The sequence below is a fragment of the Ursus americanus genome, chromosome 14 (genome assembly GCF_024610735.1).
Source record: "Ursus americanus isolate L20-20 chromosome 14, mUrsAme1.1.p, whole genome shotgun sequence".
Classification (NCBI taxonomy): domain Eukaryota; kingdom Metazoa; phylum Chordata; class Mammalia; order Carnivora; family Ursidae; genus Ursus; species Ursus americanus.
Genome location: NC_142140.1, coordinates 55207140 through 55232817, shown reverse-complemented (window position 1 = coordinate 55232817; position 25678 = coordinate 55207140). Strand labels below are relative to the sequence as shown.

The 25678-nt window shown below is 41.5% G+C and overlaps 1 protein-coding gene across 1 annotated transcript in view; it reads left to right on the top strand.

Moving 5' to 3' along the window:
* Positions 1-24129, top strand: part of LOC123777649 (putative adhesion G protein-coupled receptor E4P) — a 43021-nt gene extending 18892 nt beyond the window's left edge. The window contains exons 6-17 of the mRNA XM_045774420.2: positions 518-558; positions 1220-1355; positions 1888-1995; positions 4722-4906; positions 5508-5675; positions 7195-7389; positions 12772-13004; positions 14795-14861; positions 15448-15539; positions 16761-16941; positions 19343-19438; positions 21641-24129. Coding sequence (XP_045630376.2) covers positions 518-558; positions 1220-1355; positions 1888-1995; positions 4722-4906; positions 5508-5675; positions 7195-7389; positions 12772-13004; positions 14795-14861; positions 15448-15539; positions 16761-16941; positions 19343-19438; positions 21641-21748 — 1610 coding nt within the window. The 3' untranslated portion in view covers positions 21749-24129. The remainder of the gene's footprint in view (positions 1-517; positions 559-1219; positions 1356-1887; positions 1996-4721; positions 4907-5507; positions 5676-7194; positions 7390-12771; positions 13005-14794; positions 14862-15447; positions 15540-16760; positions 16942-19342; positions 19439-21640) is intronic.
* The last annotated feature ends 1549 nt before the right edge of the window (positions 24130-25678 follow it).

Genomic DNA, 25678 nt, shown 5'->3' with positions numbered 1-25678 from the left:
CGCTTAATGGCTGAGCCACCCAGGAGCCCCTGCTTCTGTATTATTAACCCAATTAACACCTATTCCTTCAGGAAGCCTCCTCTACACCTTCCATATTCTAGGGCTTCTCCTTGTGCTCCCAAGGTATCTTGTCCTATATATTAAGAACATGCTGGACCCTTGCAATCATTTAATCATTTATTTGTCATTATTTACCTAGTGGCTCTCCCACCAGACTGAAAACTCCACAAGGGAATACCCTTTATTTCTTTGTCAACTTACTTTCATAAGGTTTAGTATTGTTCCTGGCTTTTAGTAGGTGTGCAATAAATACTATTGACTGAATTATTGAACTGGAGGCCCCACCCTAATCCCCTTTTAAATTTTTACTGTAGAAGACATTTGGGACTTCTTGGAGGGGACTTGGGCAAGGATGGGAAGTATCAGGGAAAGACCCAACCCAAGAGTGATTGGAAAGGGCTATGGGCCAGGCATGTTACCTCCCACATTCCACTCAATGGCTACTTTTCTTTCCCAGAGGGTGCCGGTGAGGAGACACCATTCTCAGGGAACATTCAGGTGAGTGAAGTGAAGCCTAGGTCTGGGAGACAGCAGACCAGTCTTGCCATGTTATTCTCCTGCTCAAATAACTACCATGGCTCCCTCTGCCTTTTAGGACACACCAGCTCTCATGCAGGAATGATTTGTCCTTTCTCCCAGGGGACATCTGGCAATGTCTTGGGACATTTTTTGGTTGTCACAACTAGGGTGTCACTGGCATCTAGTGAGTAGAGACCGAGGATGCTGCTAAATATTTGATTATGCCCGAGGACAGCCTCCCACATTATCTGGTCTCAAATTTCAATAGACATTGAGAAAAGGTGGGAAAGGTCTTTAGTGCCTCAGCTGTTGTTCAAAGACCAGCACCAGAAATCTAGAGCTTCACTCCACCCCTGTCACCATTTCCCATCTTCTGTCCTCCTCTGTAAGGCACTCTTCATGGGTTCCAGACACCTCATCCTTTAGGCCCTCATATTCCCATAAATACAATGTAGTGAATGATATGCCCTTCAGAGGGCTGTGTGTGGTCAATGAGAAGATACATATCAGGTTGAAAGTGCAGAGCCTACACCTTAATCAATGTTATTGCCTTCTGGGCTCACCCAATGACAGACAAGTATATTCCTGCTTTCTCAAATTTCAGGAAGAACCTACCTAATTAGCTTTATTTCTTTGAAAGGAAATTTTGAGAAACAATGGAAGCAAAGAACACATTGCAAAAATGGCTACCCAAATATTTCAAAAAATAGAAGTGATCATATGGACTGAGGATTTAGCTTCTCCAGGAAAGCATGAGAATTCTACACTTGGTATAGGTAAGAAACATAGAGCACTTTCCTTATGACCAAAACACTTTATGAGGATGATCTTTTGTCAGACCTTGTGTTTATACATTTATGTGACATGGAGAATTCATTCAAGGGGTTCTCCCCAAATGCAGAACTGCTCCCAGGTGACTTTCCTTGGAAAACTTTTAACTGTTTAGCTTCTCGTGCTCAAAAACTTAAGTTATCCCCTCACCAGGTACTCCAGTATACATTATTTAAAATTTTTTGATCTTTAAATATTATATGTAAAGGCTGAGCTTGCCCACCCTGGTTTCAGCTCCAGGAAGCATGGCCATCCCCTCTCTTCTCCTGGGTTGATGTGACCAATGGATACTGCTTAGACCATTTTGACCATCTCATCTCCATCAGCCAGAGATGTGGAAGGGAATGCCATCTGGTCTACCTTGCATGCAGAAAAGGAAATCACCAGTAGGGGGACTTTCAAAGAGGAAAGTTCTTCAACAGATTTCTTATACACAAGAAGTGAGCAAAGCAGGACTCACTTTCTTAATGTTTCCAGTCTATGAAATCAAGAGGTGCAATGAGACAAGTGAGAAGACTGTTCTGGAAGCTGGAAATAACACTATGGATATCGACTGTACTGATGCTTTCAAAGGAACCATAGAAGGTACTGTGTTTAAGATGGATTCTCCTGACCTGTAAATCCTAGGCACTGTTGTCTCATTTCTAGGTGATTCGGCCAACTTACAAAGCCTTCAAGGCAGGGGGGACTCTACATGGTGACCACTAGCCAGGCAATTTGGGGGACACAGTTAGTGGGTACTTTGTGACACGCTGAGGTTCAAACAGGGATCCCTTGGCATGCTTCCTTAAAAGGGACAGGCTGATTCATGCTCTGTTTCCATGTGATGGTCTGAAAAGGCAGCACTTGAAAGCAGCAGATGATTGTTGCCTTGAACACTCTTTCCCTTGAGAAGTGTTTTACGATCGCCCTATTTAAAATATCCCTAGCCTTCCTCTGTCCTATGAATTGGCAAGCTTTTTCTATGAAAGGACCAGATAGTAATTTTTTTCTCAAGTTCTTATTTAAATTCCAGTTAGTTAACATACAGTGTAATATTAGTTTCAGATATAGAATTTAGTGATTCATCACTTGCATAGAACACCCAATGCTCATCACAAGTTCCCTACTTAATACCTACCACTCATTTAACCCATCCCTCCACCCACCTCCCCTCCAGGAACCCTCAGTTTGTTCTTTATAGTTAAGAGTCTGTTTTATGGTTTGCCCCTCTGTTTTCTTTTTTTCCCTATGTTCATCTGTTTTGTTTCTTAAATTCCACATGGGAGTGAAATCATATGGTATTTGTCTCTCCCTGACAGACTTATTTCATTTAGCATAATACACTGTAGCTCCATCCATGTCATTGCATTCTCTTTTATGGCTAAGTAATATTCCATTATAGATAGATACATGGGTAGCTAAATAGATATGGATAGATATAGATGTAGATATAGATATAGATAGATAGAGATAGAGATATAGATACAGATATACACACACGCCACATCTTACATCTTTATCCGTTCATCGGTTGGTGGACATTTGGGCTCTTTCCATAGTTTGGATAATGTTGATAAACATCGGGGTGTGTGTATACCTTCAAATCAGTATTTTTATATCCTTTGGGTAAATACATAGTAGTGTAATTGCTGGATCATAGGGAAGCTCTATTTTTAACTTTTTGAGGAACTGCCATACTGTTTTCCACAGTGACTGCACCAGTTTGCATTTCCACCAACAGTGTAAGAGGGTTCCCCTTTGTCCGCATCCTTGCCAAAATTTGTTGTTTCTTGTGTTATTAATTTTAGCCATTCTGACAGGTGTGAGGTGGTATCTCATCATCGTTTTGATTTGTATTTCCCTGATGATGAGTGATGCTGAACATCTTTTCATGTGTCTGTTAGTCATCTGTATGTCTTCTTTGGAAAAATGTCTATTTATGTCTTCTGCCCATTTTTCAACTGGATTATTTGTTTTCTGGATGTTGAGTTTTATAACTTCTTTATAAAACTAACCCTTTATCAGATATGTCATTTGCAAATATCTTCTCCCATTCCAAATGTTGCTTTTTAGTTTTGTTGATTGTTTCCTTCACTGTGAGGAAGCTTTTTATTTTGAAGAAGTCCCAATAGTTTATTTTTGCTTTTGTTTTCCTTGCCTTGCTTGTTATAACTACTCAGCTCTACCATTGTAGTGGGGACCATAGATGATATGTAAATGAAGGGGCATGACTGTGCACCAATAAAACTTTATGTACAAAAACAGGTGGTGGGCTGGATTTGATTCTCAGGCCATAGTTTGCCCCTGCTTTATTCCACCATCTCATTTAAATTTCTGCACAGCACGTACACTATGCATTTTTTCTTAATTTGTTTGTTGTCCATCTCTCCCACTATAATATCAGCTCTCTGATGGCAAGAACTTAGCCTGTTTTTTTTACTTTTGTATTGCAATGCCTAGAACACTGCCTGGCACACACTATTTATTATTTGATGAAAGAGTGAATAAACATTAATGAAAGAGTACATGAAAAATATCTCAAAGAGAAAGACCTAATTCTCTGGTGAGAGTGAAATACCTGCTGTATTTTCTCCAGAAAATTCCCAGTTACTGATTACTCTTCACTCCTTATTGTGAGCTGTCAGATAGAGAAGGGCGAGGGAAAAGATCTGCAAATGAGTTGGTTTTTTAAATGGAGTAAATAATAATATAGGCAGATAGTGGCTTTGGCTAAAACTGGGATGGTGGCCCATGAATAACTGCAGTTTAAGAAATATTATATCATCCTACATGCATCTAATGTGAATTTACCTTCTGTGAATTAAATTAATCTTGTGTGAAAAGGGGAGGGAACAAGGATGGAAGGGAGAGAAACAAAGAAAGACAGAGAGAGGGAAGGAGAATGAGAGAATGAATTAAAAGAATGTGTCATCCTGCATACCTTTCTAAATTAGACACCCCAGAGTGAGCTTGAGATGAAGGATGGGAATGTGTGGTTTCCTCTTTCCACCTGAGTTCCACCTGCTTTTTTGAGGACAAACATCTTGCCTCATGGCTCTAAGGGCTTGTATATATTTTTACAATACATTAATGGATATTTTGCATACATATTTCCACTATAATGTGTGGGACATTATAGTATGTATTACATATACAAAATGTTGCACCCCAAACCACATATAATGTATTGATGGAGCAACATAAGGAATTTCCAAGGGCGATTTTGACTATACGTAAGGTTTGCCCTATGACTCTCACACAAGATACTAGCATACTGATTTCCCATAATACAGATGCCTTCTAAAGTGACTTCTCTTCTGTTTTCTCAGAAAGAAGTGCAGTTGCACTTATCACTTACCAGTTTCTTTGCGATATTCTGAATGGATCCTTTTTTAATGATGGAAGAGGGACACAGGAAGTGAAACTGAACTCTCGTGTCGTGAGTGGAGCCATTAGTACGAAGAAAAAAGTATCTCTGTCTGAACCTGTGTTCCTGACCTTCCAACATATTCAGGTGAGCAAAATCCAGAGCTGGTTCTCTGTGCATTACCTCAAAAGGATGTGTTATGAGGGTCCTGCCAAGAAACTGAATCCAACTCTACTCATTCAGAGTTAACAGAACCAATAAGAAATGTTGAGGCACACAGAGACTGCCACCAAGGGAAGCTATTATCACATTTAAGCCTAAAAAGGCATTGGAGTGATGAGCATTGTTGAGCCCAGTGACAGCTGGAGACATGAAAGAAGGTTGCCCTGCTGGAGATGGAGATATCCTGAAGGAGAAGAAGCATCTGGAAGAAACACCTGACTTCCTCCTCTTCTCATCTAAGGACTTCTCACCAGTTCCTCTCATCGGTTGTCCCAATGACAAGGAGCCTGGGTAAAGCAGTTCATAAGGCTCAATCCCTGAGGCTCTGAGATGACCAGAGAAGGGCAGAATAAAGAAAGAATAAACTCCACAGCAGGTGTGGTCATATGAAACTCTTCCCCACAAGTGTTCTAGATAATGGGATTTTCCCATTCCAGTTTCCAATGCAATGCATCCATGACTAACCTATAAAATTGAGATAATAAAACCAGAAAGAGCCCCCACTTTCATCCTATTCTCTTTTCAGCCTGGTGGTGCAAGAACAAAATATTTCTGTGTCTACTGGGAAGGATCAGAGGAGGGGGGCACCTGGTCAACAGACGGCTGCTATCATGTGGGCAGCAACGATTCACACACCGAATGCAAGTGCTTCCACCTTTCCAGCTTTGCTGTCCTCATGGCCCTTGTTCCCAAGGTACCAAGATTCACAGTCCACTCCTGGTATCTGATTGTGTTCAAGAAACTCTCCATGTCTTAGAAAAAGACTCTGAGATAAGGAGTCAAGTGGAAGTAGTTTACTTGAGAGGTAATTCCAGGAAGCACCAGTAAGGGGCTGGGAACTGAAACAAGAAAAAACAGAAGCTAATGCAGAGAGCATTATCAAGCCACTCACCACTTTGGGCATCTGGAACTTAATTCCCTCTAGGGTACTCTGGGAGTCAGCGTAGGAGATGCACCTGAGTCATCCTAACTGAACTGCAAGAGAGCTAGGCTATGTATACACCACATCCTCTCAGGCGTTGGTCGAAAACTGCATCCAGGGGGGAGGGGTTATTGATTCTGGCATGTCCATGGGCATGGGCAGAGTAAGCTCAAGCTAGCAGAGAAAGCCCCCAAACATTGGAAAGTTGGGTTGTCAGCCCCTACAGTGGTGGGGTCTAAGATGATCTGGAATCGAACATCTGTTACTCTGCGAGAGACAGTTATAACTGGTCAGATGGGAAAGAAGGCAACTGACTGTCACCAATGAAAAAGTATAGGTCCTTGAAGTTCCCAGGTCCCAACTACATCTAGGATAGGCCAGATTTAAAGAAATTTACCTAACTTCTTCCCCTATTTCTTTTAAGCTCTCAATTATTGAACATTTACTGTATGACAATCATTATGTTACACATTTAAATGCATAGCCTCATTTTATTCATTTAACAAATTTGCATATGACTGCCTGCTATATGCCAGATGCTGTTCTAGGCATTGAGGATACAACAGAGAACAAAACAGATAAAGAAATCCCAGCCTTCGTGGAGATGACTTTGGAGAGCTATGTTGTCCAATAAGATCACCAGCCACATCTGGCTATTGGGTACTTGAAATGTGGCTAGTGTGGCTGAGAACCAACTTTTTAATTTTATTTAATTTTAATTTATTTAAATTAAGAAGCAGTGTGAATTATTTTTCCATTAAATACAACTTCATTGGTAGGACTTCATTTCACTTTTATCATTGACAATAAAAGCATCTGAATTCAGATGTGTCGTAAGGATAAAATACACCCTAGATTTCAAAGGATTAATATGAAAACAATATAAAATAGCTCATTAATAATTGTTTTACATTGATTGTAATTTGAACTGATTGCAGTTTTGTCATATTGGTTATATTATATTCAATACTTTGGACTGATAATATTTTGAATGTATACTATTAAATTAACTTGACCTGATTTAAAAAGATATGGCTACTAGAAAATTTTAAATTCCACATGTGGCTCACATATTTCTTTTGGACAGCACCAGGCTAGTAGTTTTGGTTTTTCAATAGCCTTGTGTGGTGAGTGCTATTAGTGCACTCATTTCGAAGATGAGAACATCAAATCTCAGAGAGGTTAAGTCAGTTGTTTAAGGGACTGAACTGGGAAGCCCATCAGACTCTCCATCAGAAACATAAATGCAGAACTGGAAACTATAATGGATTCTTCACTTGGCGGCTCATAGGTGGATCCTGTGCTGACCATGATCACATATGTGGGGTTGAGCCTCTCTCTGCTGTGCCTCCTCCTGGCAGCCCTCACCTTCCTCCTGTGCCAACCCATCCAGAACACCAGCACCTCCCTCCACCTGCAGCTCTCCATCTGCCTCTTCCTGGCCCACCTGCTCTTCCTCACGGGCATTGACCAGACAGAGCCCAAGGTAGGTGATTTAACCAAATCACCTTGTTGTCATAATCAAATCTAGCCATCTTGTCTTGGGGAAGGATGGGGAGAAGGCAAGAGTCAGCAGTAATGGTAACAACATGGATGGAACTAGAGGGTATTTTGCTAAGCGTAATAAGTCAGTCAGAGAAAGACAAATACAATATGATTTCACTCATATGTGGAATTTAGGAAATAAAACAGATGAACATAGGGGAAGGGAAGGAAAAATAAAATAAGATAAAAACAGGGGGAGACAAACCATAAGTGACACTTTTTTATTTTTAATTTATTCTATTTATTTTTTTAAGCCATCACATTTTTATTATGTTCAGTTAGCCACCATATAGTATATCATTAGTTTTTGATGTAGTGTTCAATGATGTAGTTGCGTATAACACCCAGTGCTCATCACAACACATGCCCTCCTTAATACCCATCATCTGGCTACCCCATCCCCCTACACCCCTCCCCTCTAAAACCTCAGTTTGTTTCTCAGAGTCCATAGTTTCTCATGGTTTATCTCCCCCTCTGATTTCCCCTCCTTCAGTTTTCCCTCCCTTCCCGTGTGGTCTTCCATGCTATTCCTTATGTTCCACATATGAGTGAAACCATATGATAATTGTCTTTCTCTGCTTGACTTTTTTCACTTAGCATAATCTCCTCCAGTTCCATCTATGTCAGTGCGAATGGTGGGTGTTCATCCCTTCTGATGGCTAATATTCCATTGTATATATTTACCACATCTTCTTTATCCATTCATCTGTTGAAGGGCATCTTGGCCTCTTCCACAGTGTGGCTATTGTGGACATTGTATCTAAGATCTTCAAAGAATTTCTCAAACCCAATACACGTGAAACAAATAATCAAATCAAGTAATGAATCATGGAACTTTACATCAAAACTTGGGATGTACTGTATGGTGACTAACATAACATAATAAAAAATTATTATAAAAAAATACCTAGTAGTGCAATTGCTGGGCCATACGGTAGCTCTATTTTTAACTTTTTGAAGAACCTCCATACTCTTTTCCAAAGTGGCTGTACCAGCTTCCATTCCCACAAACAGCGTAAGAGGGTTCCCCTTTCTCCACATCCTTGACAACATTTGTTTCCTGCCTTGTTAATTTTTGCCATTCTAACTGGTGTAAGGTGGCACCTCATTGTGGTTTTGATTTGTATTTCCCTGATGACTAGTGATGTTGAGCACTTTTTTTCATGTGTCTGTTGGCCATTTGTGTGTCTTCTTTGGAGAAGTGTCTGTCTGTTCATGTCTTCTGCCCATTTTTTGACTGGATTATTTGTTTTTTGGGTGTTGAGTTTGAGAAGTGTATAGATCTTGGATACCAACCTTTTATCTGTAGTTTCATTTGCAAATATCTTCTCCCATTCCATGGGTTGCCTCTTAGTTTTGTTGACTATTTCCTTGGCTGTGCAGAAGATTTTATCTCGATGAAGTCCCAAAAGTTCATTTTTGCTTTTGTTTCCCTTGCCTTTGGAGATGTGTCTTGAAAGAAGTTGCTGTGGCTGATGTCAAAGAGGTTACTGCCTATGTTCTCCTCTAGGATTTTGATGGATTCCTGTCTCACATTGAGTCTTTCATCCATTTTGAGTTTATCTTTGTGTATGGTGTAAGAGAATGGTCTGGTTTCATCCTTCTGTATGTAGTTGTCCAATTTTCTGAAGAGACTGTCTTTTTTCCATTGGATATTCTTTCCTGATTTGTCAAAGATTAGTTGACCATGGAGTTGAGGGTCCATTTCTGGCTATCTATTCTGTTCCATTGATCTGTTTTTGTGCTAGTATCATGCCGTCTTGGTAATCACAGATTTGTTTTAAAGATTTATTTGTTTATTTTGAGAGAGAGAGATATTGAGAGAGAGAGAGCAAGCAGGGGGAGGGGCAAAAGGAAAGGGTGAGAGAGAATCCCAAGCCAACTCCCTCCAACTCGGGGTTTGATCCCACAATCCTGACATCATGACCTGAGCTGAAACCAAGAGTTGATTGCTCAATCAACTGAGCCACTCAGCACCCCAAGAGACTCTTAACTATAGGAAACAAATTGAGGGTTAATGGAGGGGAGGTGGGTGGGGGAACGGGGTAATTGGGTGATGGGCATTAAGGAGGGCACTTGATGTAATGAGCACTGGGTGTTATATGCAACTGATGAATCACCAAATTCTACCCCTGAAACTAATAATGCACTATATATTAAGTAAATTAAATTTAACTTAAAATCTTTTTAAACAAATAAAAAAATTAAAAAATAGAGTCAGAAGTGATGGTGTTAGGGGGAAAAAGCAAGTTTCCATTTCAACTCTCCTCAGCTGTAACTCTGAATAAAACCTGTACTTTCGTTTCTCTTGCCTTTGGAGCTGTGTCATGAAAAAGGTTGCTTTGGCCGATGTCGTAGAGGTTGCTGCCTGTGTTCTCCTCTAGGATTTTGATGGATTCCTCTCTCACATCAAGGTCTTTCGTCCATTTGGAGTTTATCTTTGTGTATGGTGTGAGAGAGTGGTCAAGCTTCATTCTTTTGCATGTAGCTGTCCAATTTTCCCAGCACCATTTATTGAAGAGACTGTCTTTTTTCCACCGGATGTTTTTTCCTGCTTTATCAAAGATTAGTTGCCCAAAGAGCCGAGGGTCCATTTCTGGGTTCTCTCTTCTGTTCCATCGGTCTATGTGTCTGTTTTTGTGCCAGTACCACGCTGTCTTTGTGATCACAGCTTTGTAGTACAGCTCAAAATCCGGCATTGTGATGCCCCCAGCATTGTTTTTCCTTTTCAACAGTTCCTTGGAGATTCAGGGCCTTTTCTGTTTCCATACAAATTTAAGGACTATTTGTTCCAGTTCTTTGAAAAATGTCATCGGTATTTTGATCGGGATAGCATTGAAAGTGTAGATCGCTCTGGGTAGCATGGACGTTTTAACTATGTTAATTCTTCCGATCCATGAGCATGGAATATTTTTCCATCTTTTTGTGTCTTCCTCAATGTCTTTCAAGAGTGATTTATAGTTTCTAGAATATAGATCCTTTACGTCTCTAGTTAAGTTAATTCCAGACACATGAAAAAATGTTCAAAATCATTAGCCATCAGGGAAATTCAAATCAAAACCACACTAAGATACCACCTTACGCCAGTTAGAATGGCAAAAATAGACAAGGCAAGAAACAACAATTGCTGGAGAGGATGTGGAGAAAGGGGATCCCTCCTACATTGTTGGTGGGAATACAAGTTGGTGCAGCCACTCAGGAGAACAGTGTGGAGGTCCCTTAAAAAGTTAGAGATTGAGCTACCCTATGATCCAGCAATTGCACTACTGGGTATTTACCCCAAAGATACAGACGTAGTGAAGAGAAGGGCCATATGCACCCCAATGTTCATAGCAGCGTTGTCCACAATAGCCAAATCGTGGAAAGAACCAAGATGCCCTTCAACAGATGAATGGATTAAGAAGTTGTGGTCCATATATACAATGGAATATTACTCAGCTATCAGAAAGAACGAGTTCTCAACATTTGCTACAACATGGACGGCACTGGAGGAGATAATGCTAAGTGAAATAAGTCAAGCAGAGAAAGACAACTGTCATATGATTTCTCTCATCTATGGAACATAAGAACTAGGATGATCGGTAGGGGAAGAAAGGGATAAAGAAAGGGGGGTAATCAGACTATATATAATAAGTATATATGGGGGGGAATGAAGCATGAGAGACTATGGACTCTGAGAAACAAACTGAGGGCTTCAGGGGTGGGGGTGGGGGAATGGGATGGGCTGGTGATGGGTAGTGAGGAGGGCACATGTTGCATGGTGCACTGGGTGTTATACGCAACTAATGAAGCATCGAGCTTTACATCGGAAACCAGGGATGTACTGTATGGTGACTAACATAATATAATAAAAAAACATTTAAAAAAAAACCTGTACTTTTTGAGAAGTCATTTAGCAAGCTTACTGAGAGTCAGACTGATGGCATTAGGTAAGGTAACAATAATTCCTATAACAAATAAACTCCAAAATATCATCGACTAAGCACAAGAGTGGCTAATTTCCCCCTTCTGCATCAGTAGAGGGTGGACAAATAGGTTTGAAGGGTGTCTATCCTCCAACCTCAGGCTGATGGAAGCCCTTCTGTCTTGTATGCACAGCTTTTGAGGTCATCCAAGAGTCCTTTCTATTTTCATTAACTGAAATAAGAACATGGCAGAGTCCCAAAAGGAAAGTTTATATGGGCCATCTTAGAAAGTGGTGCGCATCATGTCCCTTCACGTTCTACTGGCTATAAGTCAGTAAAGTGGTCCCACCTGACAGCAAGGGGAGCAGCGAGATGTAGTCTCTGCCTGGGAAGTCCCATCCTAGTGACAGGTCTATAGTCTGGAATCAGGGGTGGAGGGAGTTTTGAATTCTGGGTGGACAGTGCCTTTGCTACACTAATGACTTTAGCTTTTGTCTCCATTATGATCACAGTCATCAGCATATCCAGGAAGAATTGGAACTAGATGTTTTCCAAAGCCCCTTTTGACCCTAAAAGACTATGATCTCACAGCCAGAAGGTTATGAAAGCACTACTCCCCCCCCGCCCCGGGAGACAGTACACTGCTAGGGTTAAGAGTAAGTATAGTCTCTGGAGACAGTTTGGATTTCAAATCCATTTTTAATTTTTCCTAGCTATGTGATCTTGGGTGAGATTTTACCTTTTGGGCCCCAGTTTCCTCATTAGGAAATGGGCAGGGTTGGCAGAGTAGTGCTGATGCTGATTTTGGCCCACCCTCTGTTTCAGTTTAAAAAAAAAATCTGTTTTATACAACAGTCTGTTTTGTTTATTGGAACCACAGCCACCAATGTCTGAGAGCTGGATGTCCCAGCTCAAGCAGAGTGAGCAAATTCTCCCTTCCTCTATATAAGTTTTTTTTAGACCCTCAGGTGGATTGATGATGCCCGGCCTCATTGGTGAGGGTGATCGTTACTCAGTCTCCTGACTCAAATGCTAATCTCTTCCTGAAACACCCTCACAGACACACCCAGAAATGATGTTTTCATGTTATCCGGGCATTCCTTAGCTCAGTCTAGTTGACACATAAAATTAAGCATCACACCTGCCCAAAGGGCAAGGGACATGGACTATTCATCTACCAACTCTTGTCTGTCACGGATCTGAGGACTGTTCCCAGAGCATTCATTCCTCTGCATTACTGGCCTGCTCCACACGTGGGGTAAGGATGGGGTCGGTGAAAGCTCCACAAAAGTGTGTTGCCCCCAGGCATATAGTCACAGGTGTTAGAATTAAAAATGCAGGCCAACATCCAGGAAATGCTAAGTGCTAAGGACATGACGAGGTACAGACCACATTCCTCACTCTTGTCTCCCCTCCAGGTGCTGTGCTCCATCATTGCAGGGCTGCTGCACTACCTCTACCTGGCCTCCTTCACCTGGATGCTCCTTGAAGGGCTGCATCTCTTCCTCACCGTTAGGAATCTCAAAGTGGCCAACTACAGTTCAGGCAAATTCAAGAAGAAGTTCATGTACCCTTTAGGCTATGGGATTCCAGCTCTCACTGTGGCTGTGTCTGCAATAGTAGGACACCAAAACTATGGATCACATACTTAGTAAGCATGATGTGTGCCTTTATGGTGGAAGTGGTGTCCATTTCAGTCCATTTCCTTTTGTGAATTATACTTCACAAAACCAGTCCCGTTTTAAGCAGGAATTCCTAGAACAATGGTTCTCAGCATGTGTGGGGTAGGATCCTTTTGAGACTTTTGGTGAGATCCTGAGCCTATTTCCCCAAATAGGGAAATGTACCTCTCAGACAAATGTACTTACACATAAAAATTTGAATACAACTTCAGGACACTCAGGACAAAAAAGTACACTTAGGAAATTCAGGGCCGGAAAAGCCCAACTGTGACCTCTGTGCATGAGAGAGAGTGCATATTATGTCTCATCTTCCCTGTGATCCTGTGGGGTCAGCATCTCATACACAGGACATCTTGGTCTGAGTGCATCTAAGGAACTTTCTTATGGTCTCAGCTAAAAAGAGAGTAAGTCAGAATTCCCCACTAAAGGAATTTCTGCCTCACTGAAGACGTTTGCAAAGCTCTGCAAAGTTAGCTGAAGATGTTAGTATTTTGGCAATGGAGCTTCAGTTAGGGAGTAGGCGTGCATGTGCTAAAACAACATGATGAAGGAGTCTCTCTTGAAGGAAAAAAAGATGTCCTGTCTCCAGCCAGAACCCTATGTCCTGCCAGAATGATTCCGGAGATCTCATGGTAGCATAGATCAGGGGTTGGCAAACTTTCTATAAAGGGCCAAATGTTAACTGCTTCTGTCTCTGTGGGCCATATGGTCTTTGTGGCAATTACTCAATGTTGCCCTTGTGGTGGGAGAGCGGCCAATTCATAGACCACATGTAAATGGATGGGTACGGCTATGTTTCAATAAAACTTTATTTACAGAAACAAGGGGTGGACTGGGTTTGGCTTCTGGGCCATCCTTTGTAACACTTAGAATAGAACGTAAGCATGGGAGCTTTTCTGCTCACTGAGTGTTGGCAATTGATTATTAGATTTACTAGTTTTACGTGGCCAGGTCGTTGTTCAGAATAATTTATACTCTCTTTGCCAACATAAGGCATGACATAATAAAGTGTCTGAGCAACAGAGTACTTGGTACATGGACTATGCTTAGTTAATGTTGGTAGGTTTTCTTGCTGCAGTTAAATAACTACTTTTACTCTCTTTCTGATAGCAGTCATTATTTTGGGGTACTACTTATTGAGCTTTACCTCTTTGCCAGGAACCATACTCAAAAACTATATACACATTATCTCATTAGATCTTTCCTACAAGATCTATATGAGGAAAACGGCAAAAGTCTGATGAAAGAAATCAAAGAAGATTCAAATAAATGGAGAGATAGACCATGTTCATGGATAGGAAGATTCAATATTGTCAAGAAGTCAGTCAGTTCCTCCCAATTTGATGTATAGATTCAATGCTTTTGAAATCACAATCCCAAAAAATTATTTTGTAGGTAATGATAAACTGATTCTAATGTTTATATAGAGAAGCAAAAGATCCTGAATAGCTAACACAATATTGAATGAGAGAAACAAAGTCAGAGGACTGACCCTCCCTGACTTCAAGTCTTGGCATATAGCCACTGTAATCATTTCATCTTTTCAATACTTCTGTCTGCCCCACTTTACACTTGAGAAAACTGAGGCTTTGAGCATACAGCTTCTATCAGATGAGAACCCATGTCTGATTGTATCTAAAATCTAGGTTCTGAACTAAATGGTTCCCAGCGCTGGTTTGATCTTGCTACAGGAGTCTGAATTCAAGCTCTCTGCCCTCTGAGAAATAGGCAGCTCATGCATATACTTTTCTCTCAACAGCTGCTGGCTTAAGCTCGATAAAGGGTTCATCTGGAGTTTCATGGGGCCAGTGGCAGTCATTATCTTGGTGAGTGACTAGTGATTGTTATTTATGGGTGTGGCTGCCCTGGGTTGGCCAAGCATGGAGTGTGTCTTTCTGCAGAGATGGAAATGAAGTGAAGGTAAGAAAATAGAGCCTAATGTGATTAACTCCTCTTCCTGGAAATACTGTCTTCGTATGTTTTACTCTTGCTCCATTATGATTCACTTGTTGCTTTGATATAATATAACTCTCCTGGGTATCCTAAAAATCCCATGTTTGTTCATTCAACAATTATTTAGCAAGTATCTACTCCGCACAGAGTGACATGTTCTCCTCTTTGCTTGCAACTTCCTGATCACATCCATTGTCCTGATATAGACACTAATAGTAACCTTTCACTTTCAAGGTGTCTTGATTTGAAGGATACATTATATAGTCACCCTTATCAAGCACCAAGTGCCACAGGTATGCATACACACAATGTGCTGTATCAAAGACTAGAGCATATGCGCATAGCATCCTATGAAGCCTGTATCTTTTGGGAAAAGATACTTAGGTCCACCTCAAGTTAGGTTGCATTGCATGGCCTCAAAATAAAATTCCAAGTCAATATTTCATTTTGTGTCCACAGATAAACTTGGTGTTTTACATCCAAATTCTGTGGATTTTGAGAAGCAAACTTTCATCCCTCAATAAAGAAGTTTCCACCATTCAGGACACCAGGTAAGAAGGTCCCAAAATCAGTGGTATCTGCAGATTCTTCCTATGGGACTACTTTTCTTTGTGCCTGGGAAAGAAAACCCTATACAAAAATCTGATGTAATATTTCATGGTACTGGATAAAGGGTGTGTGAGGTACAACTTCTAGAAGTAAAAATTATAATTTTCAGGTAGCTTACTGTACTCCTTGATCTCTTCATTCGACAAATATTCATTGAATGGCTCCTTTGTGTAGCACACTCTTCATATGAAATTCATGCCAAGCGTATCAACATTATCTTCCCTCCCCCACCCCATGAGTCCACCCACTTCTGGGAACTCCATTATCCTTGGCTGTAGATGCTCAGTTCTTACTGTACTGAACTAAATGATTAAAAATAATGAAAAGCACAACTAACATTAACTAGGAACTTAGTAGATATTTGGAATTTAGCAATATTCGTTTACTGAATGCGCATAACTCCAATCTATGTGGTGGGCATGACTACCATCCCCCATTGATAAGAAGAGCAAGTGCTTATTTTACCCTAAAGTAGCAAAAACCTTGTATTGGTGAGTCACGTAGAAAAAATTTAAAGGAATATCTTTCCAATTTCAGACCCTGGCTTTGATCTCATCTACTTACCAGACCAATCTGACATCTCTTCGCCTTAGTGTTTTCCATCCTGGAGGGTCATGGCCTCACCCTTCTTGGCATTTCTTCATCCCTCTACATGGGTTGGATGAGGGCAGGCTAACACCCCTGTGTGCATGCGTACACACACACACACACACACACACACACACACACTCACACACACACACACTCACACACTCACACATGTCAGCTCTCCCAGACAGGTGCTACTAACAACCCCATTCTGTTTTATAAAACACAATTGTCATTTGAAGAAACACAACAGCATGTTATATTCTGAAGTCATGATAGCATCATCAACACATTTCCAATACAAATTTCTAGAAGGCACTTCCACACATTTTCCAATAGATCCAGGTAAAAGACTTGCAGATAAATCACTTCCAAGAATAGGAGAAAGCATTATTCTCAGAAGCAACCATTGAAAGCATAGATTCTTCTTCATCTTTGAGTCGTATGACTGCATAGGTCACTTAACACATGAGGTAGATGTGAAGTTAAAATCAGGTAATGTGGGCCAAGCATTTAGCACAGTCCCCAGCACGTAGTAACGAATGATACTTATTATAGCTCCTGTTCCTTTTCAGAGTCATGACATTTAAAGCCATTGCTCAGCTATTTATCCTGGGCTGTTCTTGGGGCCTTGGCCTTTTTATGGTTGAAGAGGTCGGGAAGGTGATTGGATCAGTCATTGCATACACATTCACCATCATCAATGTCCTGCAGGGTGTTTTGCTCTTTGTGGTACACTGTCTCCTTAATCGCCAGGTAAGATCAATTATTTTGTCTTCACCAGCCAACTCCCAAAGTCTTATTGAATGGTTGTTCCCATTCTCACCCTTCTCTGACCTTGTATATTTGTATTTGGGGTTGCCTTCATTCTGGTAAAAGGGTTTAGGTGATGATTTGGTATGCTGTGTGCTCTGGGTTTCATTAGCATCTGGAAATCTGAGTTCAGGGTGCCTGTGCGATTGGGTTCTGGTGAGACCTGCTCTTTTTTGCAGATGGACACCTTCTTGCTCTACCCTTACATGGGAGAGAGAAGGAGAGAGAGCTTTTATGCCTCTTCTTATCAGGACCCTAATCCTATTGGATCAGGGCTCTACCATTATGACCCCATTTAATCTTTTTTTTTTTAATTTTGGAGGATATGTTTTTATTTTCATTTCAGGATATGCCTTTGGATGTGTTCATAAAACTGGAATTGATATTTTTGAAGGTTGGACATCTTTTCAAATGTTTTCTAGTCATTTACAGTTCCATTGTTGTGAAATGTTATGTCCTTTGCTTATTATCCTTGGGGTCTTATGATTTTATTTTTTATGTGAGTTTTTAATATACTTGGGGATATTTATCCTTTTTTATATTTGTTGCAATTTTTTTTTTATTTTGGAAAGCAGGATAAAGTCAGGCTCTAGAGTCAGACAGACCAGTGGATTACAACTCCACTAATTCCTTGCTGTGCGATCTGGATAAATTCTGTAAAATGAGGATTAAAATAATATATTGTCTAAAAATGTAGGACTTGAGTCAATGCTTGTAACTGATACACTTAAATGCCAGTAAATGGTAACTACTGTCAGCTTGTAATTAGGAGTGTCTTAAAATAAGTATAGACCTCATTTAATCTATAAAAATCATCATATCTTCAAATACAGTCATACTGGGAAGTTAGCGCTTTAACATATGAATTTTGAGAAGACATATTTCAGTCCATAGCAGAGCATGTATCAGTCAGCGTAAGGGAGACTCTGATGCAGTAACAAATAGCCACTGCCCCCTAATTTCAATGGTTCATAACAATAATGGTTATTTCTTGCTCATACTACATAGCTGTGGCTTGATCTACAATGTCTTTACTCTGGGATACAGGTTGAAGGGCAGCCCTTATTTAGAACTTCTTGTGGCAAAGAGAAAGGAAATCCTGGGGAAGTGTAGCTTAATTAGCTCTCTTTCATTGGGTGGAGCAAGTTGCTTGGCCATACCTGAGTTCACCAGAAAGAGGATACATAAGCCTCTTATAGTGAAGTTAACTTTAGGGAGGGGCACTGGAAAATTGGGTATAATATTCCCAAAACAGAAAGACTATAGCTCTAATGTCAGGTTATCCACTAAGTAGGTTGCTGTGTGACCTCGGCCAGCATTCTTATCCTCTCTGAGGTTCAATCTTCTCACCTGTGTACGTGGAAATATCTGCCTTACAGGGTTGAGAAGTAAAAGAATAAATGTCTAGCACAGTCCTTGGCACACATTAAATTCTTAAATTCTTGTAAGGGTCATCATTCTATTTTTACTCCACTTAGAAGATTGGAAACAGTTTTCCTGGCTTTTCCCCCTTTGCTATTGAGCAGAACTACCATCAGTTAAGATGCTGGTGGCGAAGAGAACATCATAATACTTCATTAATTTCTCTTTCATGTTCTAGTGCCTTCTAAATGCTTGGTACTCTTCATACCCAGAAATAAAGTACAACTAAGTGCCTTGGTGAAATAATGTTGAAGATTACATATTTAAAATGTCTTTTTAAAACATGTTAAGCAGGTTTCAGGAAGGAATCTATGCAATCACAAGGAGTGGTTCAGCATAGTGGTTAGTATCGGGGCTCTGATGTGAGAGTGAGGAGGTGCTGAATGCTGGCTGTATGACCTTGGACAAGTCCATTTACTTCCAACAGTGTAAGCTTCTTTACCTTTAATTGGGAGTAAGAGAAGAACCTTTGTCATTTGGTTTATTTAGGGATGATACTATAAATTGTGTATAATAAAGTGTATTGAGATTGCTAGTGTTCAAGAAATGATGACCATTGTTATAATCACCACCACCACCACCATCACCTGCACTGTCATCATTATCATCATGACCATCATCACTTCCATGATCACCACCATCATCTTCACCTTCCTCCTCCTTGTCATTGTCAGGATCATCATCACCACCACCACTCTATAGACTCTATAGAGACTTTGTGATGCCCCACATTAAGTAAATACCCTTTCTACAACGAGGAAGTGGAATTTTAGAATGAATCAACAAAAGGATGTCCAAGACTATACAGCAAACCAGTGAGAGGATAGTTGTGGGGCTTGGCATGTGTATCTCTAGCCTCCTATTCAGGGTCCCATCCCCCTAAGCAAGCTCCTGATGTGACACAAACCTCTATATTCCTCAGGTGCGAATGGAATACAAGAAGTGGTTTAGTGGAATCTGGAAAGGGGTTGAAACTGAAAGTTTTGAAGTAACGCGCTCTACGACCCAAACCAAAATGGTAAGACCAGCTTCTCTGCAATGCCGTGTACTGGCTGAACCCAACCTCTTGTACTGCCAGGAGTTTCCTGGTCTCTTGATCTGAAGGAAAAGAGAAATTGCATTACTTCCTCCATTATGATGGTGGTTTTGGTTTTTGAAACCAAAACCAGTGGAACTCTTTTCTTTTGTCTTTTCCTTTTCCTTTTCCTTTCCCTTCCCTTGCCTTCCCTTGCCTTGCCTTGCCTTGCCTTCCCTCCCCTCCCCTCCCTTCCCTTTCCTTCCCTTCCCTTCCTTTCCTTTCCCTTCCTGTCCTCCTTCTTCCTCCCTTCCTTCCTCTCCCTCTCTCTCTTCAGTCTTCCCATGAATATTCAAATGATATTTATCAAAAAAATTAAATTTATTTAACAATGTTCATTTAACAAAAATTTACTGAGTATTCAGTATGTGCCAGACACTGTTTTAGGTGCTGGGGAAACAGCAGAGGATACACTGACAAAAATCCTTGCCCTCACAGAACTGATGTTCTGGTAGGGGGAGGCCAACAATAAACTCCCAAACATGGATTATACAGTATTTCACAAAGTGATGTGGGCTATGGAAAAATACAGAGCAGCAAAGAGAAATCAGGACTTATGAGGTGGAGGGCCTTTTATTTCTAGTAAGGTGGCCACGGTGACAGTCTTTCACTATCTATCATCACCTTCTATTTTAATTCTCTGCATCATGTGCCTCTCTGTATGATATCTGTCTTACTCTGAAAAAATGAAAGTGTTTACCTTTGGTCAGTCTCTGCCCCCGGTAAGTTTTAGTGCTGTGGTTACTATCATTTTCCTTCTACCTAGGGCAATGCCTGGCCCACAAAAGATGCTCACTTGTTGAGTGTCTAAGATCCTTGTTTATAGATGAGGATGCAGCCTGGGAAAGTCCACATGGTTGGCCCGAAGCTACTCAGCTGGGTACCGGGGTTCAGACTCAGGTCTGTTTTCCTCTGAAAGTTGACAGCTTTCCTTGGTTGTCACCAGAGTTGTTTGTCACTCCAGATTGTCAACAACTTTTGGGACCAGCTTCCTGGGACATGCACTTTCAGACCGAGGACAATTCTGTTTACTGGCTGCTGACTGTGTCCTAACAGTATATGTCACTTGTTCACCCCTTGGCTGAAACCGCCAGCAGCCAAAGGATATGTCAACCTGAACTGTGTCAAAGAATTGTCCCAACACATGTGGTCTCCAAAAACATGTTGCATAGTGGAATCCATTGCATGGACTCTGGGGTTCACCCGATTTGAGTTTGAATCTTGATTCTTTCAGGTTCCAGCTGGGCAAGTAGGTTAACCTCCCTGGGCCTTGATTCATTCGTCATTGAAATGTCTGATTGACTGAGGAACTAAACAATGTACATGAAAGCACTTTGCTCTACTCTGAACCACGTCAACACTACTTGTGTGAACACCGCATTATCAGAACCAACTATATACAGGGCTCCAAACAGTAATCCTATCCCCTTATCTTTGGACAACACTTTACATTCCAAAAAGCACATACTCAGGGTGTCTAAGTGGCTCAGCTGGTGTAGCGTCACACCCTTGGTTTCAGCTCAGGTCATGATCTCAGGGTTGTGAGATCAAGCCCCACGTTGGGCTCCATGCTCGGCATGAAATTTGCTTGAGATTCTCTCTCTCCCTCTCTCTGTACCCCTCCCACAACTTGCTCTCACACTCTCTCTCTGAAAAATTAAATATGTAAAAATGAACAACAAAAAGCAGATATTCAACCTTACAGTCTTCACTGACCCTCTGTAGCATTTAGTGATCCCTCACTGTTTGAAAGGAGCCAACATGCCTGAGTTCAAGTCCCAACTCCACCACTTCCAGGCTGCATGAGCCTGTTCTAACCACTTAGTGTCTCTGAGCCTCAGGACTTCATCTGTACGATGAGGATGGTTATAGTATCTGTCTCTTCATGAGAAGAAAGCGAGGCCATATGTGTTAAGAACTTCGAATGCTGCTTGGCACACAGTAAACAAACACCCTGTAAATGTTTGTGAAAAGATCAGATAAATAAAAAGACCATCATAGATGGTGTTGGGGGGAGGAAAGGCTCTAGAGTCAGAGATTAGGATCTCTTTACTGAGCTTTGGACCTTAGAGAGATTCTGGCTTGTCATTTCCTGAGGTGTTAATTTCTCTTCAGCTTGTTCTACATATTATCTCCCCCAAATAGGAGGAACCAGGGACATCATCAGAAGTCTTTCGCAGAAGAGACGCGGCTTCCATGCAACCACAGCCTCAGACTCCTGTCTCTGCCTTTTGGCTAGGAGCGGAAAACTAAGCTGCTTCTGAACAGCGCCCCCTGTGGTCACACATGGATCAGACAAATGCCACCATCTGTATCTTCCTCCTGAAAGCAGCTGAGGCTTTTCTCTATTTTGGCTTCTTGCTCCATGGAAAAAAGGGGTCATGGGGAGACCTCTGAGACCCATACCCAGTATTGTATATCACGTGCCCTTAAATGTTCAAAGAATAATTTTTAATAATCAAGGAAATATGGGGATTTTCTTCCAGGTATCACTATCTTGCCCAGGATTTTTGATCGACGTCTAGATTCACCCAGCAGGTTTCTCTCTCTGGGCATTGGGTTGCATTTTATGCTCCTGAAGATTTTGCAAACTCAACATTTTCAGAATTCAATAATTCCCCTGTGAATTAATATAAAAAAGGGGGTTGCATTCTTGTGATGCAAGATTCCACAATCCCGCTTAGGAGTGTGTTGTCAACAGGAAGGATCTTGTGGTCAGGAGACCAGCACTGTCTTCTTCGCTTGATGACTTTCAAACCTACCCATTTATTGGGTTAATTTTGTTTTCTTAGTGTCATCTGGAATGTGTTTTTGTGGAAATGCTCCCAAACCAACAGCATGAAGATCACAGTAGTTGTTTGGCCTTATGTGTTTTCTTTTAATATTTCTAATTTCTTTTTCAAAGTAATTGGATTCTAGGAGTGTTTTTCAGCACTGGAACTAATAAATGCATAGCTAACTTTGTTACTAGATGGTGTTTTAAAACCAATTTTACATGATAACATCAGGAAACGAAAAAATGGCAGCCGAGAGTCGCCATGATTCATTTGAAGAGGTTTCATGTGCATGTTTAGGTGGTGGACCAAACTGTGTCCCTTTACTGCTTAATCAGCTCAAGTGTCTCTTCCACATGGCAACGATGCAACCAGTCTATGATTCACTCCACTTGCTGGCCTTAAAATTATGTGATTCCTCTTGAATAGTTAAAATTTTGGGAGATTCACATGGTTTCAGAAGATGTGCATGAATGAAACTTCCCGGGCAGTTGACAAATCCTTGCACTTAAGACCCACAAGTGTTGCTGCTCTTTTTGTGTCCCAGACAGTTGCCAGAAGAGGATAAACCAGCCGAATGTTCTAGGTGCTGCGGGTTTGGACCTCTCTATTCAATGTTTTTCCTCCCTCTCAACACAAAGTATGCTTTCTTTCTCTTTTCTGCCTCTCTCACCCATTTGCTTTCGTTAAGAACGAACTTCTACATCCTTCAAGAGGCTTTTCTTCTACTAGTTCTCAGAAATCCATCTCCCCTACTTGCTCTATTATCATCCGTATGACTTGACTTACCCTGTATTTTGTAGGCTGTTTCACACATGATGTGTGTGCTTGTAAATCATGCCTGCTTGGATCATAAACTTCTGGAAGGCCAGAATGATAAATGTTTTAATGATAAATTTAAAAGGTGGTAAGTGAAATGTTCCTTGCCTCCACTTAGAGCATTACTTCTCAAGGTCCGCACTGTTGAATTTTGGGCTGGATAATTCTTGGTTGTAGGCAGCTATCCTGCACATTGTGGGATGTTGAACAGCATCCCTGGCCTCTACCAGCTGTCAGTAACCACCCCACCCCACACACCCATTGCAGCAATCAAAAATGTCTCCAGACGTTGCCGCCTGGGAAGGTTGAGAATCACTGGTCTAGGCATTAGTTTATAGTGAACAGGCAACTGCTGAAAAGTCTTTGTGATCAACCAGCTGTTCCAGGAAATGAATAATCGACCAGAGACCAGAACGTAGTTGCTTAGAGCCTACTCTGTACTCAGAGGTGGTGGTATATGTGGGGAATACCTCTTGTGTTGTCTGCCCAGCTTTTCTTTTCTGGGAACTTCCCACCCCACTGAGGCAGAAGCCATTCACCAAAACCCACTTCTGCTTCTATGCAACATGCACTTTTGCTTAGAAGGGCCCATGCTTGGGTTAGTGCCCCAGAGGAGAGGAAAGAAAACTAAGGGTCTCCAAGCTGGGAGCTCTCAAGGTTTTCTTTTATTGCAGCACAGAACAGAAGAGGCCCACTCCTGCCTCAGGAGTGGCAGGGAGCTTGTGTTCCCTCCCAGAGTGCTCTTTATCCCTAATGTCTGCATGACATTAGTCTCTCTTCACACACTACACTCTCTTCACACACCACCTTGGCAATGAAGCTGTCCCCGATCTCTATCACCTTTCCCGGCTTTATCAGCCTCGATGTACTCAGCACTGTTGCACAGACATTTACTTATTATTTGGTTTACTTCTTGTGTTCTCACTGGAGTGTCCATACCACGTGGGCAGGGGTTTTTGTCTGTTTTATTCATCACCGTAATCTTGGTGTTTAGAATAATATCCAGCACATAGTAAGTGCTCAATAAATATTCTTGTTTTATGATGCACTTGCTGATTGGTCCTTCTTGTTCCTGGTTAAGTTCTTACACTCTCTGCTACTGTCTGTCTTGGTCATCATTTCTCACCCCCACGCCTCCTTATATTTTTGCTATATTTATGCATACATACAGATAAACACTCAGTAGAAAAGACAGAAGCCTCGCCTATGTCTACAATTAGAAGACAGCATTGCCAGGGTGTCAGCTGTCTTCCATGATACCTTTGCCTTTGGTGTAGAAGGCGCACCCCATGTGCCACATAACTTTGTACCTACTGGCCATCACTGACTGCAACAGTGTGGTCACCCAGGAAGGGTCAGTTCATTCACTTGTCCTCTAACCCACCAGATTTTCTCTCTTAAGCCTTTGAACTAAGGGACCAGAATGGACCTGGCAGCTGTTCAAGAAAAAATATTATTCGAACTCCTAGAGAAATGTGATTTAAGGGCACTTGTTAGAGAACAGTAATGCAGGCTTTATTCAAGCGGGGGAACATCGCGATGGGTGTAGGGACCAGTACAATAGGGTCTTGGAGTCAGGGAGGAGATTGGACTCAGTTCTGATTCGAACAGTGACAAGATTTATATCGAGGATTTATATCAAGGGAGCAAGGTGGGGGTCAGGGGATGTAAAATCACCTAGAGGAAACATCAGAACCAGGAGAATTCTTTTTTTTTTAAGATTTTATTTATTTATTTGACAGAGAGAGATAGCCAGCGAGAGAGGGAACACAAGCAGGGGGAGTGGGAGAGGAAGAAGCAGGCTCCCAGCGGAGGATCCTGATGTGGGGCTTGATCCCAGAACGCCGGGATCATGCCCTGAGCCGAAGGCAGATACTTAATGACTGCTGTCAGTAACCGCCCCACCCCACACACCCATCAACACAAAGTATGCTTTCTTTCTCTTTTCTGCCTCTCTCACCCATTCGCTTTCGTTAAGAACGAACTTCTACATCCTTCAAGAGCCTTTTCTTCTACTAGTTCTCTGAAATCCATCTCCCCTACTTGCTCTATTATCATCCGTATGACTTGACTTACCCTGTATTTTGTAGGCTGGTGCCCCAGAACCAGGAGAATTCTTACTGAAAGAAGCCAGTCTGGTAAGGTACGGAGAGTGTTCAGATACCAAGGGTGGGGGACTTTTGCTAAGCTGATTTAGCAAGATTCTTGCTCAAAATGGATTCTACAAGGATAGAAAGGAAAGGCCAAGGTTGAACCTAGTCTAGCAGAGTCCAAGGCGAGAGTCTTTGTCAGAGGTCCTATTGAGATGGCCATAAGGGACCCTATTTACCAGCTAGAGAAAGTCAGCTTACAGAGTAAAGAGGACAGACTGAACCACATTGTAGGAAAAAGGAATAATAATTATGTGATTCTATAGCACGGAGGTTAATGGCTAGAGCTGAGGGTCAGAGGGACCCAAGTGGGGTTGGGCACGTGGCTCAACCCTCCCAACCCCCACCCTCCTGCCACAATGTGTGAGATCTCTAGGTTCTTGCTGCTCCTCTTGGAATAGCACAGTGTTCCCTAATATTGATGTGAACTCCAAATCCAC